Source organism: Stenella coeruleoalba, assembly GCF_951394435.1.
Source record: "Stenella coeruleoalba genome assembly, chromosome: 7".
In the NCBI taxonomy this organism is placed as follows: Eukaryota; Metazoa; Chordata; class Mammalia; order Artiodactyla; family Delphinidae; genus Stenella; species Stenella coeruleoalba.
The window spans coordinates 16,851,954-16,868,521 of record NC_137153.1 but is presented as its reverse complement, the minus strand read 5'-3'; the positions used below and the strand labels follow the sequence as shown (position 1 = coordinate 16,868,521).

The 16,568-nt window shown below is 46.9% G+C and overlaps 2 protein-coding genes across 2 annotated transcripts in view; both read left to right on the top strand.

Moving 5' to 3' along the window:
• The window catches only part of PRSS55 (serine protease 55), a 50,943-nt gene that overhangs the window by 21,866 nt on the left and 12,509 nt on the right, over positions 1 to 16,568 (top strand). The window contains exon 4 of the mRNA XM_079926646.1: positions 15,970 to 16,159. Coding sequence (XP_079782772.1) covers positions 15,970 to 16,159 — 190 coding nt within the window. The remainder of the gene's footprint in view (positions 1 to 15,969; positions 16,160 to 16,568) is intronic.
• Positions 6,488 to 7,061, top strand: LOC307189403 (large ribosomal subunit protein eL21). The gene has a single exon (XM_079927454.1). The coding sequence runs from the start codon at positions 6,517 to 6,519 to the stop codon at positions 6,997 to 6,999; it is 483 nt and encodes a 160-aa protein (XP_079783580.1). The 5' UTR covers positions 6,488 to 6,516; the 3' UTR covers positions 7,000 to 7,061.

Genomic DNA, 16,568 nt, shown 5'->3' with positions numbered 1-16,568 from the left:
TCTCTCACATTCTCAGGTGAGCACACACATATGGATACCCACCCGTCACATGCTCCAAAGGTCGTTTTGGGTGGATACACGGCAATATTTCAGCACAGCTCTTCCAGATACCCCAGGCTTGGTTCAGGTTGGCTTCTTACATTGACACTCAGTGGTAGGCATCCTTCTATATACTCTGGCTGCCTCACATACAGTATCTGAGACAAATGTTTGTTCTTATCTTCGGAGCTTTAAAGTAAATCAGAATTCAGTGCTTGAATCCTTCATCCAGACTTTATTTCAATCCTCTGAGTTTGTTGCCACCACGTTTAAGAACATGTCAGGTAACTGGTTGCAATGGCTGAATTAATGTATTTTGCCTAAATCACTAATGAGAGCTCTACAACTAGGAGCATGTGAACAAATGATCAACGTTCGCTTCCTGTCTAATGCTGACAAAATGTTTAAAATGAAATGAAAAGAGTTGGCTGAGTACCCTGAGCTTATGACAATAAATTAGGAGCTATTTATTTTAGGAGATGTCACTTTCCAGAAACTGGCACTGTCATTTTTTTTTTTTTTTTTTTTTTTGCTGCTCCTCCGCTGTCAGAATATTGTACTTCAAGTCCGTTGTTCTGAACATTTCTCTTCCCGGGTGAATGTGGGGATACAGGGAACATAAATTAGCTCTGGCCCATCTTGCCCACAGATCTTCTCTGCCCCGCCTGGAGCTGTCACTTCTTCCACACAGTCCCTGCCCCACCAACATTCCCCCGTACCCAGACTCTTGACCCCGGGCAGATTCGGTCCTGGCCGCCATCTCCTCCTGTTTTGGCTTCAGTTCAGCATCTCTTTTTAGGACCTTGGCGATGGTCTTCTTACTATCATCCTGGGCTCTGGTACCTCACCGTCTTCTTGTTCCAACTTGTACCTTGCACGCGGCTGTCTCAGTTCTCTTTCCAGCACCTCAACATGACCTTGCTCATTTTCTTCTCAACACCCTGGGACGGCCCCTTCCAATGACCCTAAACAGAGCAAAGTCCCAATCCTCGGCATGACACGTCGACCCGTAGTGATCTGGCGTGATCCACATACGTTTCCGGCCTCACTTCTCACTGCTCCCCAATGCCTTGGCTGTGCTGTGAGTCAGCCTTAATTATTTTCACATCTGGGGCCACAGTGACCTTCTTCTTTGCCTTCCTGCCTTTGCAGTTCTTTTCTCTTTGCCTTAGATACATCCTTTATCCACCTGGGAAACTACGTAGCCTTCAGCAGTTATTTTCTGCTCTGTGGTTCCAAAGCACCTTGAAAATGCTTCCGTAGGGCACTCACCACATTGTGTTAATTACCTGTTGACACGTCTCCCCGACTGCACTATAAATATGCGGTGGATATAAGCCATATCTTGCCATCTTTGCATTGCTAATATTTAGCACAGTCTTTGAACGTGTTCAGAATTCAGTAGATGTTTGTTGAATAAATGAGTGAACAAAAACGCTCTACATTTCCTAAATGTTTTGAGCACTTTATAATTTCAGCTTATACAACCTTTTGGAGGAATTCTGTACAAGGGTTCACTACCCATGATTTTGTTTAGTATTTTCTGTTATCTGTCTCAGTCTTAGCTTTTTAGATCTTCACGTTGTGCTCTGGACATCTGGTTTAGGGGATCGAATCAGAAAGTCTTAGTTTGGTAGCCATGAACCTCGGAAACATCCTGTACTCTCTCTCTTGAACTGGTTAAACCTGGAGTAGTGGTGAAGATCTATCAATTATTCATTCATTCCTTCACTTAAGAAATATTTATTGAAAAGCAGCTAGATATATGTATGACCTTAGTAGCAAATTTGGGCTTCAGACCCAGGTCTACTCATTCCTAGTTCAATGCTAGTCCTTCCACATAGACTATCCATCAAATCTAGCCCAGCCTCTTCTTCAGGGAGCCGACAGACCTGGTCATTACAACAGTAACAGCTAACACTTTCTGCGGACTAGACACTATTCTACGTTCTTTATATTATACATATTAACTCCTTTCATTCTCACTCGTGAGTTGGGTTCTATATATTATTATCTTCATTTCGCAGAATAAGTAACAGGCACAGAGAGGTAAAGTTAACTTTCTCACAGCCACACAGCTAGTAAGTGCTAGAACCAGGAATTGAAGCCAGGCATTCTAGAATCACTGAAAATTGGCCTTCAGTACACAGTTCTGGCCACTGTAGCACTTGGGATTCTTGTTTCAGGGTTGCTTCTCAGGACACAGCCCTTTGTACTGAAAGACGCAACCTCTCTATTCTAGCATACACTTTATATATCTTCCTTACACTAGACTCCATGAGAACTCATTGTTACTTTTCTGCCTTAGGAGCTAAAATCCTAGGAGACTTTGCTATCAAGGATTTCCACTGGCTGTGCACTGTTCATGCTGCCTCAGCCTGAAACCCACCCCCAATTGTTTTCAGGCCCTGGAATGCATCTCTATTCCGCTTCCCTTATGCGAATGCTCATTTATCATAGCTCCACCCCCATCCTGCTGGATTACTCGGCCTCTTTGTTAATACATTTAGCTATTTTCAATAAAACTCAGTAGTTTCAAATAAAGTTGGGTTTGTGGTTTGAGTTTTAAGATGTAATATTCCTGTTGCTTTGTTGGAACTGTAAAATAATTTGGAGGAAAGATGGCTTATAAATACATTCATACATACTCACTCACACAATACACTCGCGCAGCAAACTGAGGATATTCACACTATGGCCTTATAATTTCATCAGAATGAAAGAAGACGCTGAGAAAAAATATACACAGCCTATTCTAGAGTTCCTCCCAGTGCAGAATACTGTAAACAAAGTGAAAAAAATCCATAGACTCCCACTGCTATCCACAGATCAGACGGCAAGAGCCTGTGGCCCAGGCAGGAGAAGGGAAGGACAGAGAGTTTCTTCTTTTAAGCTACTTGACCTCTCCTGGAACAGTCTGGAGATGACGACCAACCATGTGATACTTCCTTCACCCACCTTTAACATGGCTTTTTTTTTCCTTTGGCCTCGCCGTGTGGCATGTGGGTTCTTAGTTCCCCGACCAGGGATCGAACCCAAGCCTCCTGCAGTGGAAGCGTGGAGTCTTAACCACTGGACCACCAGGGAAGTCCCTGGCATGTCTTCTTAATGGTCAGTGGCAACTAAACTTCACAGCAGATACCAGAGCTATCTTTGCAGAGAAAAAATACATTCCAACTCAGGAAGTAAGAAAGGCGTTGAGTTCCAAGATTACCACAAAGAGGAAAGAACTTCCTGAAATCCAGGGATACCCCTACACATGCAAAGATTTTATTTGAGCTGTTGGAACTTCACCCCCTGCCCTGGCCCCCTTCATAGGGAAAGCATCCAATAAAATAACTCCAGATCTAGACTGGTCATGCTCCCAAGTCCCTCACCACTCTCCTCAGGCAGACTGAACAGATATTATAAATTATCAATATCCAGCCCTCTGGGTAAAGAGAAAAGATTATGAAAAGGCTTATATAAAAAGGGAAAGGCAGCAATGAGTTTCTATCTATACAGTATAAGGTGGAAGGCAGGTCTGCTGCAACTGGCCGCAAGTTAAAAGCAAACCAGCAAAAATATATAAACACCATGTAAAAGGGCTTCCCTGGTGGCGCAGTGGTTAAGAATCCGCCTGCCAATGCAGGGGACACGGGTTCGAGCCCTGGTCTGGGAGGATCCCACATGCCGCCAAGCAGCTGGGCCCGTGCGCCACAACTACTGAGCCTGCGCTCTAGAGCCCGTGAGCCACAATTACTGAAGCCCGCGCGCCTGGAGCCCATGCTCCACAAGAGAAGCCACCGCAGCGAGAGGCCCACGCACCGCAGGGAAGAGTGGCCCCCGCGTGCTGCAACTGGAGAAATCCTGTGCACAGCAACAAAGACCCAACGCAGCCATAAATAAATAAATAAATATTTTAAAACCATGCAAAAATATTACAAAAAGAGAGAAACAGAATGTGCAAAATACACATGAATAATATATTTGTTTAGCTGTTACCAGGAGGGAAGAAACAGGTTAGAGGTGTATCGTGCAAGGACATTAAAGAAAACGTGGAACACTATGAAATAAGAGAAAAGGACGAAGGAAAAAGGAACTAGCAGAGACAAAGAAAAAATAAAGACACATACTAGCATTGAAAAATTAAAATCAGTTAGATGGACTAGGAAATTTGGACCAACTTTCTTGCTGAGGATAAATAAAAGTGTTAAAATATCACTTGCTTGAAAGCACTAGACAGCAAAGTTAGTGAAGAGTTATGGGCCAATATTTAGGAAGAGAAACAAATTTGTGGGCACAATTTGTGGAGAGTCATCTGACAAGCTGGGCGGTACTTCTGACAGCCTTGCAGAGTGAGGAGGGGGACCCCAGGACCCATCAATGGCGAGGGACCTCATGAATTCGTGGCTTTAGTTAGGAGTTGAATGGTCTGCACCCTAGAAATAAGGGTGCATCAGAAGTAAACCAGGCTGCAAGTAAGTGTATATGTGGAATAATAACCACAGATTTCATCCCTCAAGAGCTGCTATAACATACTAAGCAATGATATATGGTGCAGAAGTTTCACATACATGACACATGACAATTTGAGTATCATGGGTGTGAGGGACAGAGGTGAAGAGGAAAACGTTTTTGGAGTGTATTTTTAACTGTTAACATAATTACATGGATAATAAGTAACAGAGGTAATCTTTGTCAACTTCCCCAAAACACACATACACACACACACACACGCACACACAAAACCAGAGAGAGAAAGGGAAAAGAAATGCGGAGGAGATGCCACAAATAGTGTGATGTTGGATTCAAACTTCAATGTATCAGTAATAAATTAAATTGAATCGAATTAAATTAAACATATTTTAAAAACAAAACTATATTCTTTGCCTTTTGTTATTGTTTTTGGCTTGAAATCTATTTTTTCTGATATGAGTACCCTCACTTTCCTTTTGTTTCCACTTGCATGAAATATCCTTTTCTGTCTCTTCACTTTCAGCCTTTGAGCTGAAATGAGTCTCCTGTAGGCAGCACTTAGTTGGATCTCGGTTTTTTTTCATTCATCCCACTACTCTGTGATTTTTGATTGGTGAATTCAATCCATTTATATTTGGAGTGTTTATGGATATGTAAGGACTGACTCCTGTCATTGTTTGCCTTCTGGTTATTTTGTATCTTCATTCTTTTTCCCTCGTTTCTATCTACCTTTGTAAAGTGGTAGTTTTCCATGGTGATTTGCTCAGTCTCCCCTTTTTTTATGCTTTGGGATTCTACTTTCGGGACTTCTGCTTTGTGATTACCATGTGGCTTACATAAAACATCTCCCAGATAAAACAGTCCTTCTTATGCTGAGAGCTCCTAATCTTCATTTGCCTATAAAGTTTCCACTCTTTTACTCCTTGACTTTTATATTTTTGATGTCACAATTTACCTTTTTTTGTCCTGTGAATCCATTGAGAAATGTTAGTACCTATAGTTCTGTTTAATGCTCTTCTCCTTTAGCCTTTATACTATAAGTGGTTAACAGCCATTCTAATACAGAGTTAGAGTTTTCTAATTCAGACTGTTTTTCACCTTTGCTAGAGTATTGTGTACTTCGGTTTACTTTTATGTCACTAGGTAGCATCTTTTTATTTCAGCACGAAGAACTTTTAGCATTTCTTGCAAGCTGGGTCTAATGGTGGTGAACTCCCTTAGCTTTTGTTTTTCTGGGAAAACCTTTATTTCGCCTTCATATCTAAAGGATAACTGTGGCAGATATATTCTTCGCCGGCGTATTTTATCTTACGACACTTTGACTATGTCACCTCACTCTCTCCTGGCCTGTAGAGTTTCTTCTGAGAAATCCACTGATAACCTAATGGGGGTTCTTTACAGTTACTTTCTTTAAAAAAAAAAAAAAAAGGTTAATCTTGAACTCTACCTTATATTGTATACAAAATTTGAAACCAAACGAATTGTAAATCAAAATGTAAAAGATGAAAATAAAACTTTTTGGAAATAACATACGATAATGTCAACTTGGGACGGGGAAATGTAAAATTAAGAAGCAAAATCATAAACATTTAGGAATAATAACAGCTAACGAATGTTTGGTATTTACAGTGTCTGGCACTGTCCTCTGAGCTTTGTACGTATTTAACGCTCGCAATAACCCTAATATGGCCATTTTACAGACGGGGAAACTGAAATGCAGAGATATTTAGAAACTCCTTCTAAGGTCCCATAGCAAGTACTTGGAGGAAAAGTAATTAGAAAGCAGACAGTCTAATTTCAGAGCTTACACTCTGCTACAGGTCTGACTGTGTTTATAATTTTGGAATGAAGAGGTCCTTCTAAGACATCAAATAAAAGCCAAGAACCATACGTAAAAATAGTGCTGAACTTCTAACATAAATTTAAGATTTGTTTAGTCCAAAATAGAATTGGAAGAGTATTAAAGAATTAGGAGAGTTCTTTTCGGCCGGAACCGCCATCTTCCAGTAATTCGCCAAAATGACCAACACAAAGGGAAAGAGGAGGGGCACCCGCTACATGTTCTCTAGGCCTTTTAGAAAACATGGAGTTGTTCCTTTGGCCACATACATGCGAATCTACAAGAAAGGTGATATTGTAGATATCAAGGGAATGGGCACTGTTCAAAAAGGAATGCCCCACAAATGTTACCATGGCAAAACTGGGAGAGTCTACAATGTTACCCAGCATGCTGTTGGCATCATTGTAAACAAACAAGTTAAGGGCAAGATTCTTGCCAAGAGAATTAATGTGCGTATCGAGCATATTAAGCACTCTAAGAGCCGGGATAGCTTCCTGAAACGGGTGAAGGAAAATGATCAGAAAAAGAAGGAAGCCAAAGAGAAAGGTACTTGGGTTCAACTGAAGCGCCAGCCTGCTCCACCCAGAGAAGCACACTTCGTGAGAACCAATGGAAAGGAGCCTGAACTGTTGGAGCCCATTCCCTATGAATTCATGGCATGATGGGTGTAAAGAAAATAAAAGACCTGGACTGTGGAAAAAAAAAAAAAAAAAAAGAAAAGATTTTGTAGCACACGTAAGAGACAAAGGGCTAATATCATTAAAATCAAAAAGGTTCTGCCCATCGACTTACGATACCCACTCAAATAGAAATGATGGGAAAACTATACGAACAGGTCATTCTCAAAAGGATAACTAGAAAATGTTACTTATTTATAAGGCTGGGAGTTAGGGTAAAGGGTAGCCTTGTGGGCAGATACATTTCAGAAATACCGGATTAAATAAAATTAAACCACTTTCTCACTGTGAGATTTCTCGGAACCTTTAACATGTGGATATCCACCGTGACTCCAAGGAAAAGTACTGAAAGGAGCATTTCCAAATTCTGTCTAATCTTAGAGCTTTTTTGCTATGCAGTTTCTAACAGAACGTGCTTTGGAAACTGCTGTGTTAACTCGTTTGCTCCCCACAATAGCCCTTTAAACTTTTCCCAGTTTATGAGATTACATAATCTAATAAGGTGCTCTAAATTAATAAGGCCCTCATTCTACCACAACTCTGCTGCTTCTCGCAGAGTACTGAGCCCAGAAAGATCCTTAATGTGTTTACAAGGAGGGCAGTGGAGACTGGAGAAGCAAAAGCACTTGCTAATTGTTGCTCCAGGTCCCCTGTTCTTGCAGAACTCTGGGTCCAGACACTGGGGGATCATTTTAACTGGCATGTTCACTGAGCCCAATACATCTTCTTCGATTAATCAACTGTACTCTCCTCATTTCCTGAGCCACTTGCTCTGACTTAGCACCCCCTTGGGCCTCTAAATCAACTCTATAGGAGCCAGGTAAGAGGTTGCAGGCTTCTCCCCATCCTCCACTCTGGCTTAGACTGGCACAGACCTGGAGCTTCCGGGGCACGTCCCCTGAGTGCCGTGAGCGGTGGAATTAGAAGCTGCAGCATTTTCTTTTCATTCCAGTCCAGAATTTCCCAGCCTGGGCCTCTGGCCAAAGCTGACAAAATGCCAGCTGCAGCTGCTTCCATGGGGGCATCACAAATGCATGGCAGAGCTGGTCCTGGGTGATAGCACAGTAAGCCCCGGGTTAGAGAGGAAGCAGGGGACACAGGGCAGCCTGGCTCAGCGGCGTCCGCACAGCCCAATCCTCCCGTCTGCATTGTCTCTGCAGCGGAGACTAAAGGGACACCATATCAGGCACCCTTGTCTGTACCCACCCCTCCCAGCATAACTCTGAACCTCTTGGAGAGCCATGTGTTCTAGTGCCTGCTTGGGCGTTAAAGAGCTTTGGGTCCTTTGGTGAGTTTTCCTGTTCTCTGGAACCAGATCTCAAAGCCTGCGATGACTTGTTAGGTCAACCTCCAGCCCCTCTCTCCTCCCCCAGACGTCAGGGGGTGGGGCTGAAAGTTCCAACCCTCTCATCACGGGTTGGTTCCCCTGGCAACCAGCCCCCATCCTTGGGGCTTTTCAAAAGTCACCTCCTTAACACAAACCCAGGTGGGGTCGAAAGGGGCTTGTTATGAACAACAAAAGACACGCCTTTCACCTTTATCACTTCCGTGGTGAGCGCTGGGCGGCGGGGGATGCGCGGGCACGCCGTTGTACCAGGCGTCTGCCTCCCTGAGTGACTTGCCCTGGTTTGTAAAATAGAGTCAGATTTCCACGGTCGCTGTTCCGCAAACGGCTGTAAATGGAGAAACGATGAAGTTCCGGGTGGGCCGTGAAGGCAACGAGCTTCCGTCTTGCCTCACTCTGGCTTTTAAACTCCCCTGAGTGGTGATGATTTGTCCTGCCCAGATGGAAAAGCCCCAGGGACACCCTCGGATTATCCTTAGATAATAGACCTACAGTCACTTGAGTCCCAAACCAGGTTTCAATTTAGGAATTAGAACATCCAAGCCCTCATCACCCTCCAGGGGGCGCGGAGTCTGACTCTAAATCAAACCTCCTCCAGGCCTGGGTCGGGTTAGGGCCTGGGTCTTCTCTCACCTCTGGCTCTGCTCACCCTCCCCCTGCTCAAGCTGCTCTTTTGATCCTGCCAGGGTTCAAAGTCAGGGGAAGGTGTGTAACAGGGAAGAGCGAAATCGGACTACATGTTTCTTTTACTTTAACCTTTGCTTTCCACAGCTTTTGTTCACTAAAAGGATACTGTCTATACATGATGGCCAGCCTCAGGGAACCCTGCCCCTCTGCCTGAACGTTTAACCAAAGTGCCTCTGTTCAGGGAAACACCCGGACCCTGTCCACCTGTGGATGGCTGCAAGAAAGAAGAAATTAACACATCCCCAGGCTTCCCTGGTGGCGCAGTGGTTAAGAATCTGCTTGCCAGCAAAGGAAACCATAAACAAGATGAAAAGACAACCCTCAGAATGGGAGAAAATATTTTCAAATGAAGCGACTGACAAAGGATTAATCTCCAGAATTTACAAGCAGCTCATGCAGCTCAATATCAAAAAAACAAACAATCCAATCCAAAAATGGGCGGAAGACCTAAATAGACATTTCTCCAAAGAAGATATACAGATGGCCAAGAAGCACATGAAAGAATGCTCAACATCAGTAATCATTAGAGAAATGCAGATCAAAACTACAATGAGATATCACCTCATACCAGTCAGAATGGCCATCATCAAAAAATCTACAAATAATAAATGCTGGAGAGGGTGTGGAGAAAAGGGAACCCTCTTGCACTGTTGGTGGGAATGTAAACTGATACAGCCACTATGGAGAACAGTATGGAGGTTCCTTAAAAAACTAAAACTAGAACTACCATACGACCCAGCAATCCCACTACTGGGCGTATACCCTGAGAAAACCATAATTCAAAAAGAGTCATGTACCACAATGTTCATTGCAGCTCTGTTTACAATAGCCAGGACATGGAAGCAACCTAAGTGTCCATCGACAGATGAATGTAAAGAAGATGTGGCACATATATACAATGGAATATTACTCAGCCATAAAAAGAAACGAAATTGAATTATTTGTAGTGAGGTGGGTGGCCTAGAGTCTGTCCTACAGAGTGAAGTAAGTCAGAAAGAGAAAAACAAATACCCTATGCTAACACATATATATGGAATCTTAAAAAAATGGTTATGAAGAACCTGGGGGCAGGGCAGGAATAAATACGCAGATGTAGAGAATGGACTTGAGGACGCAGGGAGGGGGAAGCATAAGCCGGGACGAAGTGAGAGAGTGGCATGGACATATATACACTACCAAACGTAAAATAGATAGCTAGTGGGAAGCAGCCGCATAGCACAGGGAGATCAGCTAGGTGGTTTGTGACCACCTAGAGTGGTGGGATAGGGAGGGTGGGAAGACATATGGGGATATATGTATATGTATAGCTGATTCACTTTGTTATAAAGCAGAAACTAACACACGATTGTAAAGCAATTATACTCCAATAAAGATGTTTTAAAAAAAAAAAAAAGAATCCGCCTGCCAATGCAGGGGACACGGGTTCGAGCCCTGGTCCGGGAAGACCCCACATGCCGCGGAGCAACTAAGCCCGTGCACCACAACTACTGAACCTGCGCTCTAGAGCCCACGAGAGCCACAGCTGCTGAAGCCCGTGCACCTAGAGCTCGTGCTCCGCAACAAGAGAAGCCACGGCAATGAGAAGCCCACGCACCGCAACGAAGAGTAGCGCCCACTCGCCATCACTAGAGAACGCCCGTGCACAGCCAAAGAATAAAATAAACAAATAAATAAATACTTTTTAATTTAAAAATTAAAAAAATTAACACATCCCCTCCCCGAGGCTGGCCATTCCAGGGGATATTTGCAAAACGTATGGCCTTTTTACCTTACTTCCTCATCTCCTTCCCGTCTCTGTGCTGTTAAAGAACTGGTATCCAAACCCCGATAAGACGGTTTTTCGGACACTAGTCTGTCATCTTCCCGGTCCGCCGCCTTTCGGAATAAAGTCGTCTTCCTTGCCTCGACACCTCGTCTCCGATTTATTGGCCATTCGTGCAGTGAGTAGAGCGAGCTTGGACTCAGTAACAGGTGCAGGGAAAGGGGAGCTAGCCCAGACATCAGCTTTCTGTCCTCGGGGCCTGGGAGGCATTTCCAGCGGACTCTTTGCACGGTGTTTTCAGGGGCTCTGCCTGCTGGCCCCTGTCTTCTGCACTCCCCAGGCCTTTCGGCACACATCCCCAGCCTCTTTCTTCCGAGGTCTCTCTGCCCCCTGCAGGACGCCCAATGGCAGGGCTCCTCAGGACCCCCCGCAGCACTCTGTCCCCTGTGCAGCCCAAATGCACAAACTCTGGGGGTTCAGGGCAGCCTCTCCACAGCAGCACCCTTCCCAGAACCTAAGCAGATGGCCGGCCATTCTCTTGCCTCCAGATTTCCTAGGTTGAGTCAGACTCCAGTCCCCAGCTTGCCAGGGGTCCCAGGAAGCCCTCTACCTTTGGCCTGAGTGACATTTCTCCAGGTGCTCCAGAAGGATCTGTCCTGGTATAATCTGGAAGCAGCTGTTAAAGTGCTGAGACCTGGCTCCCTGCCTTCCCCCATCCACTGGATCAGAGTCTGAAGGGTGAAGTCTGGAAATCAACACTGGGGTCGCCAGCTAAAATACAGGATGCCAGGTACACTTGAATTTCAGGTAAACAATGAATTTTGTTTTAGTATAAGAATGTCTCAAACATTGCGTGGGGTACATGTGTACTAAAAATATTTGTTCTTTATCTGAAATTCAAAATCAGTTGGGCAACCTGTATTTTTTTAACTCTTGTTTTAAAAATATTTATTACTTATTTGGTTGCGCTGGGTCTTAGTTGCAGCAGGCGGACTCCTTATTTGTGGCACACGGGCTCCTTAGCTGCGGCATGCATGTAGGATCGAGTTCCCTGACCAGGGATCGAACCCGGGCTCCTGGCATTGGGAGCTCAGAGTCTTAACCACTGCACCACCAGGGAGGTCCCAGGCAGCCTGTATTTTTATTTGCTAAATCTGGCAACCCGAATCTGTACCAAAGAAGCTTCCTGGGCTGCACACCAGAGTTAGAGCTCTGCTGGCCAGGACTGTGGAAAATAAGGTCACCTCTATAAAGCCACCCTGGGAAACTCTGGAGCGTCAGGCAGGCAGTGTCCCTGTGCAACCTTTGCCACCATGTACCTGCTTTCCTCTTTGGATTGCTATAGACTTCTTACATTCCTAAAGTTTCTCTCCATACTCGGGCCATGTTTGCCCAATTCTAGGGGGAGCCATTCCCATTGGAGTCTACAGGAATGGCGGCCTCTGGGGCTGTGCACGGTGGCTCTGGCCCCGCTGGTCGGTCCTTCCACCAGCTCAGACATGGTGTGATCCACTGTTATCGTGAAGAAGCTTGGCCAAAAAATGTGGGGCAGCGAATGAGTGCTTTGCAATAGACAGGGCTCACGTCATGTCAATAGGAAGGACACAGACCCAGAAGGAACGCATCTTCCTAGAGATGAGCTGTGATTCTGTCCAGATACTTTCATAGAAAATGGGCAGCAGTTTAGGGTGGATGTGCCCGTCAGTCATCCTCTATTCTCCCAATCAGACATGGGGCCCAGGCTTCCCCTCCCCTCCACACCCCACCCCCAGAAGCCGAGCAAAGAAAGCCGCCAGTGGGGCTTCCCTGGTCCGCCCAATGGTTGAGAGTCCGCCTGCCGATGCAGGGGACTTTCCATCTTTAGAAAGGGACAGGGGCCTATCTGGAGATTTGGGGGCCACGTGGAATAAACCCAGAAAGGGTGGGAGCAGGGATTGTTGCCTTCTGGGCTGAGTATCAGGGGAGGCCAGCGCCTCTGAACCCAGCCTTCGGGTCCGCGCCTGTGACCCAGATCAGAGGCCTGAGCAGAGAACCTGGCACCTGGCCCGACGGCCGTTCAGGCTGCGCAGGCCTCCGGGCCTCCTGGACCACCTCCCCGTTCGCAAGGATCCCAGCCGGCGGCCCCTCGCGCAGGCCTTCTGCGCACATTCACGGGGAACCCCTGACGGAACAGGCCCTGTGGAAGAGGAGGCATCTGAGCCTTAAGAGGCACGGGCTGTGAGGGGCCCACAGCAAGTTGCCCACTGAGGACTCGTGAAGGGCAAGCCGTGCCCAGGTCAGGAAGGGAAACTCAGCCCAGGAGGCGTCCAGGATGAGGCCCATCTCAGGAACAGAGCGGCCAGAAGAGAAGCCTGCCTGACAGTCTGCGTTCTCAGACCCGCAGCCCATTGTGACATCAGCGGCAGGGCTGGCTGTAAGGGGGAGGCCCCGTCAGAGTCATTCCCCTCCACCCCGGCTTCCGTCACCTCCCAGGCCAGCAGTCATGCCCAGGGCCATGCTCCTGTGGTCCCTTTTGCTGCACATACCCCAGGCCAGGGACGCACATCTGGGTAAGCGAACATCTGCCCGGGCCCGAGCGGCTCACCAGGTGGGGCTGGATGAGACCCTGGCCCTGCTCTCTCCCTTCCATCCCGCCAGGGCTAAGCCTGAGGGGCCGAGGGACAGAGGCCTGGACGATCCCACAAATCAGCTAATGGGCCACTAAGAGGCCGGTTCACGGGAGCAGTGGCTTCCTGTTCCCCCTACACCCCTACTGGAAGCCACTTCCCTTGCCCCTTCTCCTGCCCCAGCCCCAAGTTCAACCTGTCTGACCTTAAGTTTTGGGTTTGAAACCCGAGACTTTATCCTTGAATGAATAGTGGAGCGCTGAGAAGCACGGGCCCAGAATGAGCTGAGCATCGGCCCTGGAACTCAGATGCTGAGCAGATGCCCAGGTCACCCACGTGCATGAGAGGTGGGGTGGAGGTGGGCCGGGGGTGCCTGCTGTGCTCCACGGGCAGCTCCTCGCAGCTCCTGAAGGTTGTTTCTCTCTCTGGGGGGGCGGGGGGGGGCAGGTGGCTGAAGTGGAAAGGAAGCTGTTATGGTCAGGTACTTTCCCCCTTTAGATGCCCACACTACCCCAGTGGGCTCTCCACTCTTAGCCCCACATGTGGGTAAGGAGCTCCGAGCCTCAGGGAGGTTTAGGATTGGTCCAGAGCCTCGCAGCAGGGAAATGGGAGAGCCGGGAGTGGCCCCAGTGTGACTCCAGGGCCCGCATTTCCCTCCCTGCCCTCGGCCTCACGGAAGGAACACAGCCCATGTCCCCGGCTTCCCTCATTCCGGCCCGGGCTTGGCTGCACGGAGTGAATGGGGACTGGTGCATGGTGTGGGCAGAGAATCGGCAAAGCTGGCCTCTCTGCAAGCAGGTCCAGGTGCCCCCGATGGCTCGCATCTCTGCTTACCGTTTTGGCACTGCCTCCGTCACTGCTTAGGGCTTTGTGTTCCAGCGTTAGGCTATATGTCTGCACGGTTCCACGCTGGTAGTGTAGGTTGTTCTCAAGACCAAGGAAAGGGGGCCCTTGGTACAAGGTGACATGAGAAATTCTGACAGCTAACGTGGCTTGAGGGTTTACTCTGTGTTGGGCACTTCAACACCCGTTATCTGTTCTGTACGTCTGTGTATCTGTTCTGTAGTGTAAGTATTATCTTCTGCCTATCTGGGGAATAAAGAAAGGGATGATAAACAAGAATAAGTCGTTTACCCTAAATCATTCATCAGGTAAGCAACAGAGCCAGGATTCAGACGCAGGCTTTGGGACTCCAGAGCATATAATGGTGCCCAGACACATGGTAAGACTATATGTGTTTGGTAAATAAAGGAGGAAGTGCAGACCCAAAAGTCCTGGAAAGAGCCTCTATATGTTACTGACAGCTGAAAGCTATTGACACATATTGATACATTTTCACTCCATTTTTTTTTAACTAAAAATAACCACCACTGGGTTCCTCCAACACATACTACAAAGTCCTCAAAACCTCTGTTGAATGGGTATTTGGAAAAGTAGCCTCTAGAAAGAGAGCGGAGGGGGTCTTGGGCTCTGTAGAATCAAGCTCATTCTTTGTTCCAGAACAAGACCACATTCAAGTCAGAAAATACTAACAGTGTCTCCTCCTCCTCCTCCGGGTGAGGGGTTGGATCTGGACTCGCTCCAGAAGGCAGGTTTCTCTTCCAAACAGGCAGCTGCAGCCTTTGTTCTCAGCCTTCCAGGAAACAGAGCTGCTCTGCCTGGAACAGAATGTTCTAACGTAGAATAGCTTGGGGCTTCCTGTAGGTTCAGGCCCTCTCTAGGTCACCCTTCTGGTTTCCTGTATGTATTAGTTTCCTCTTGCTGCTGTAACAAACTACCACAAACTTAGTGGCTTAAACAACACAAACTTCTTATCTTACAGTTCTGTAGGACAGAACTCCCACATGGGTCTCCCTGGGCTAAGATCAGGGTGTCAGCAGGACTGCGTTCCTATTGGAAGCTCTAGGGAAGAGTCTGTTAACTTGCCTTTTCCAGCTTCTAGAGATCATCCATATACCTTGGCTTGTGGCCCCTTCCTCCATCTTCAAAGCGAGCAATATTGCATCTCTCAGTGCCTTTCTTCTGCAGTCACATCTCTCTTCTTCTGCTTCCCTCTACCACTTTTAAGGACCCATGTGATTACATTGGGTCCATTCAGATTATCCAAGACAATCTCCCCATTTTAAGGTCAGCTGATTAGCAACCTTAATTCCATCTGCAATGTCCCCTTTGCCTTATAAGGTAACATATTCACGAATTCCAGGGCTTGGTCCATTAGGACGTGGACATTTTTTGGCAACAGAGGCATTATTCTGCCAGTCACTCCAGGTTGGCCCTGGCCAAGTATTTTCCTCTGATTTTTCTCGGATGAGGGCAGAAACAAGCTCGGCAAAGTGACTTGCCTGTCTGGAAAGGAGACAGAGCCAACGCTTCCAAACACGTTCCAACAGATGTGAAGCATCTGTTGGCTTACTCGTGTTTCTAAGGGTGCTTTACTGGGCCAGCCTCAGTTTCCCCATCTCTAGAATGGGTACAATGATAGCTACTTATGGGTCTTCTATGGATACTGACTAAGTGTTGCATCGTTTCCCTTCCTTTCTCTTCCATTCTACCAGAATGCGGTGAAAGACCCGTTTTTGAGAGAGGAGCTCAGTATTCCAGAATCATAGGAGGGATGGAGGCTGAGGTGGGTGAGTTTCCATGGCAGGTGAGTATTCAAGCAAGAAATGAACACTTCTGTGGTGGCGCCATCATCAGCGAGTGGTGGATTGTCTCGGCGGCTCACTGCTTTCACTCTGAGATCTCGTAAGTACCGAGTCCATCCCCTTGCTTCTGACAATGTGCTCCCCTCCCTGGGGAAGCCCCACACGCCCTAGGGAGGAAGAGGCTGTGAACCCAAGGCCGGATCCACTGTGCCTTCTTTGTTGTCACCCAGAACCAGTAACTGCGGCTTCCCTGAGGTCACAAACTGTCCTCTCCAGGGACATCTGTCTTGGTGGAGCCGAAGGGCTTGGTCTGTCTCCCTCTGCCAGGACATTCAAGTCCTTCTAGGAGGAAATCCTCCTAATTCTGGAGGTCTGGGTTCCTGGGCCATCCGACAACCTACTTCCCTCCTCCTTATAGAGTTTTCTCTGCACTCCAGGAGACTGGTGGAAAACAGAGCATTTACTGATTCCTCATCACGTACCGGTGACCTGCTAAGAAACTCCGTGCA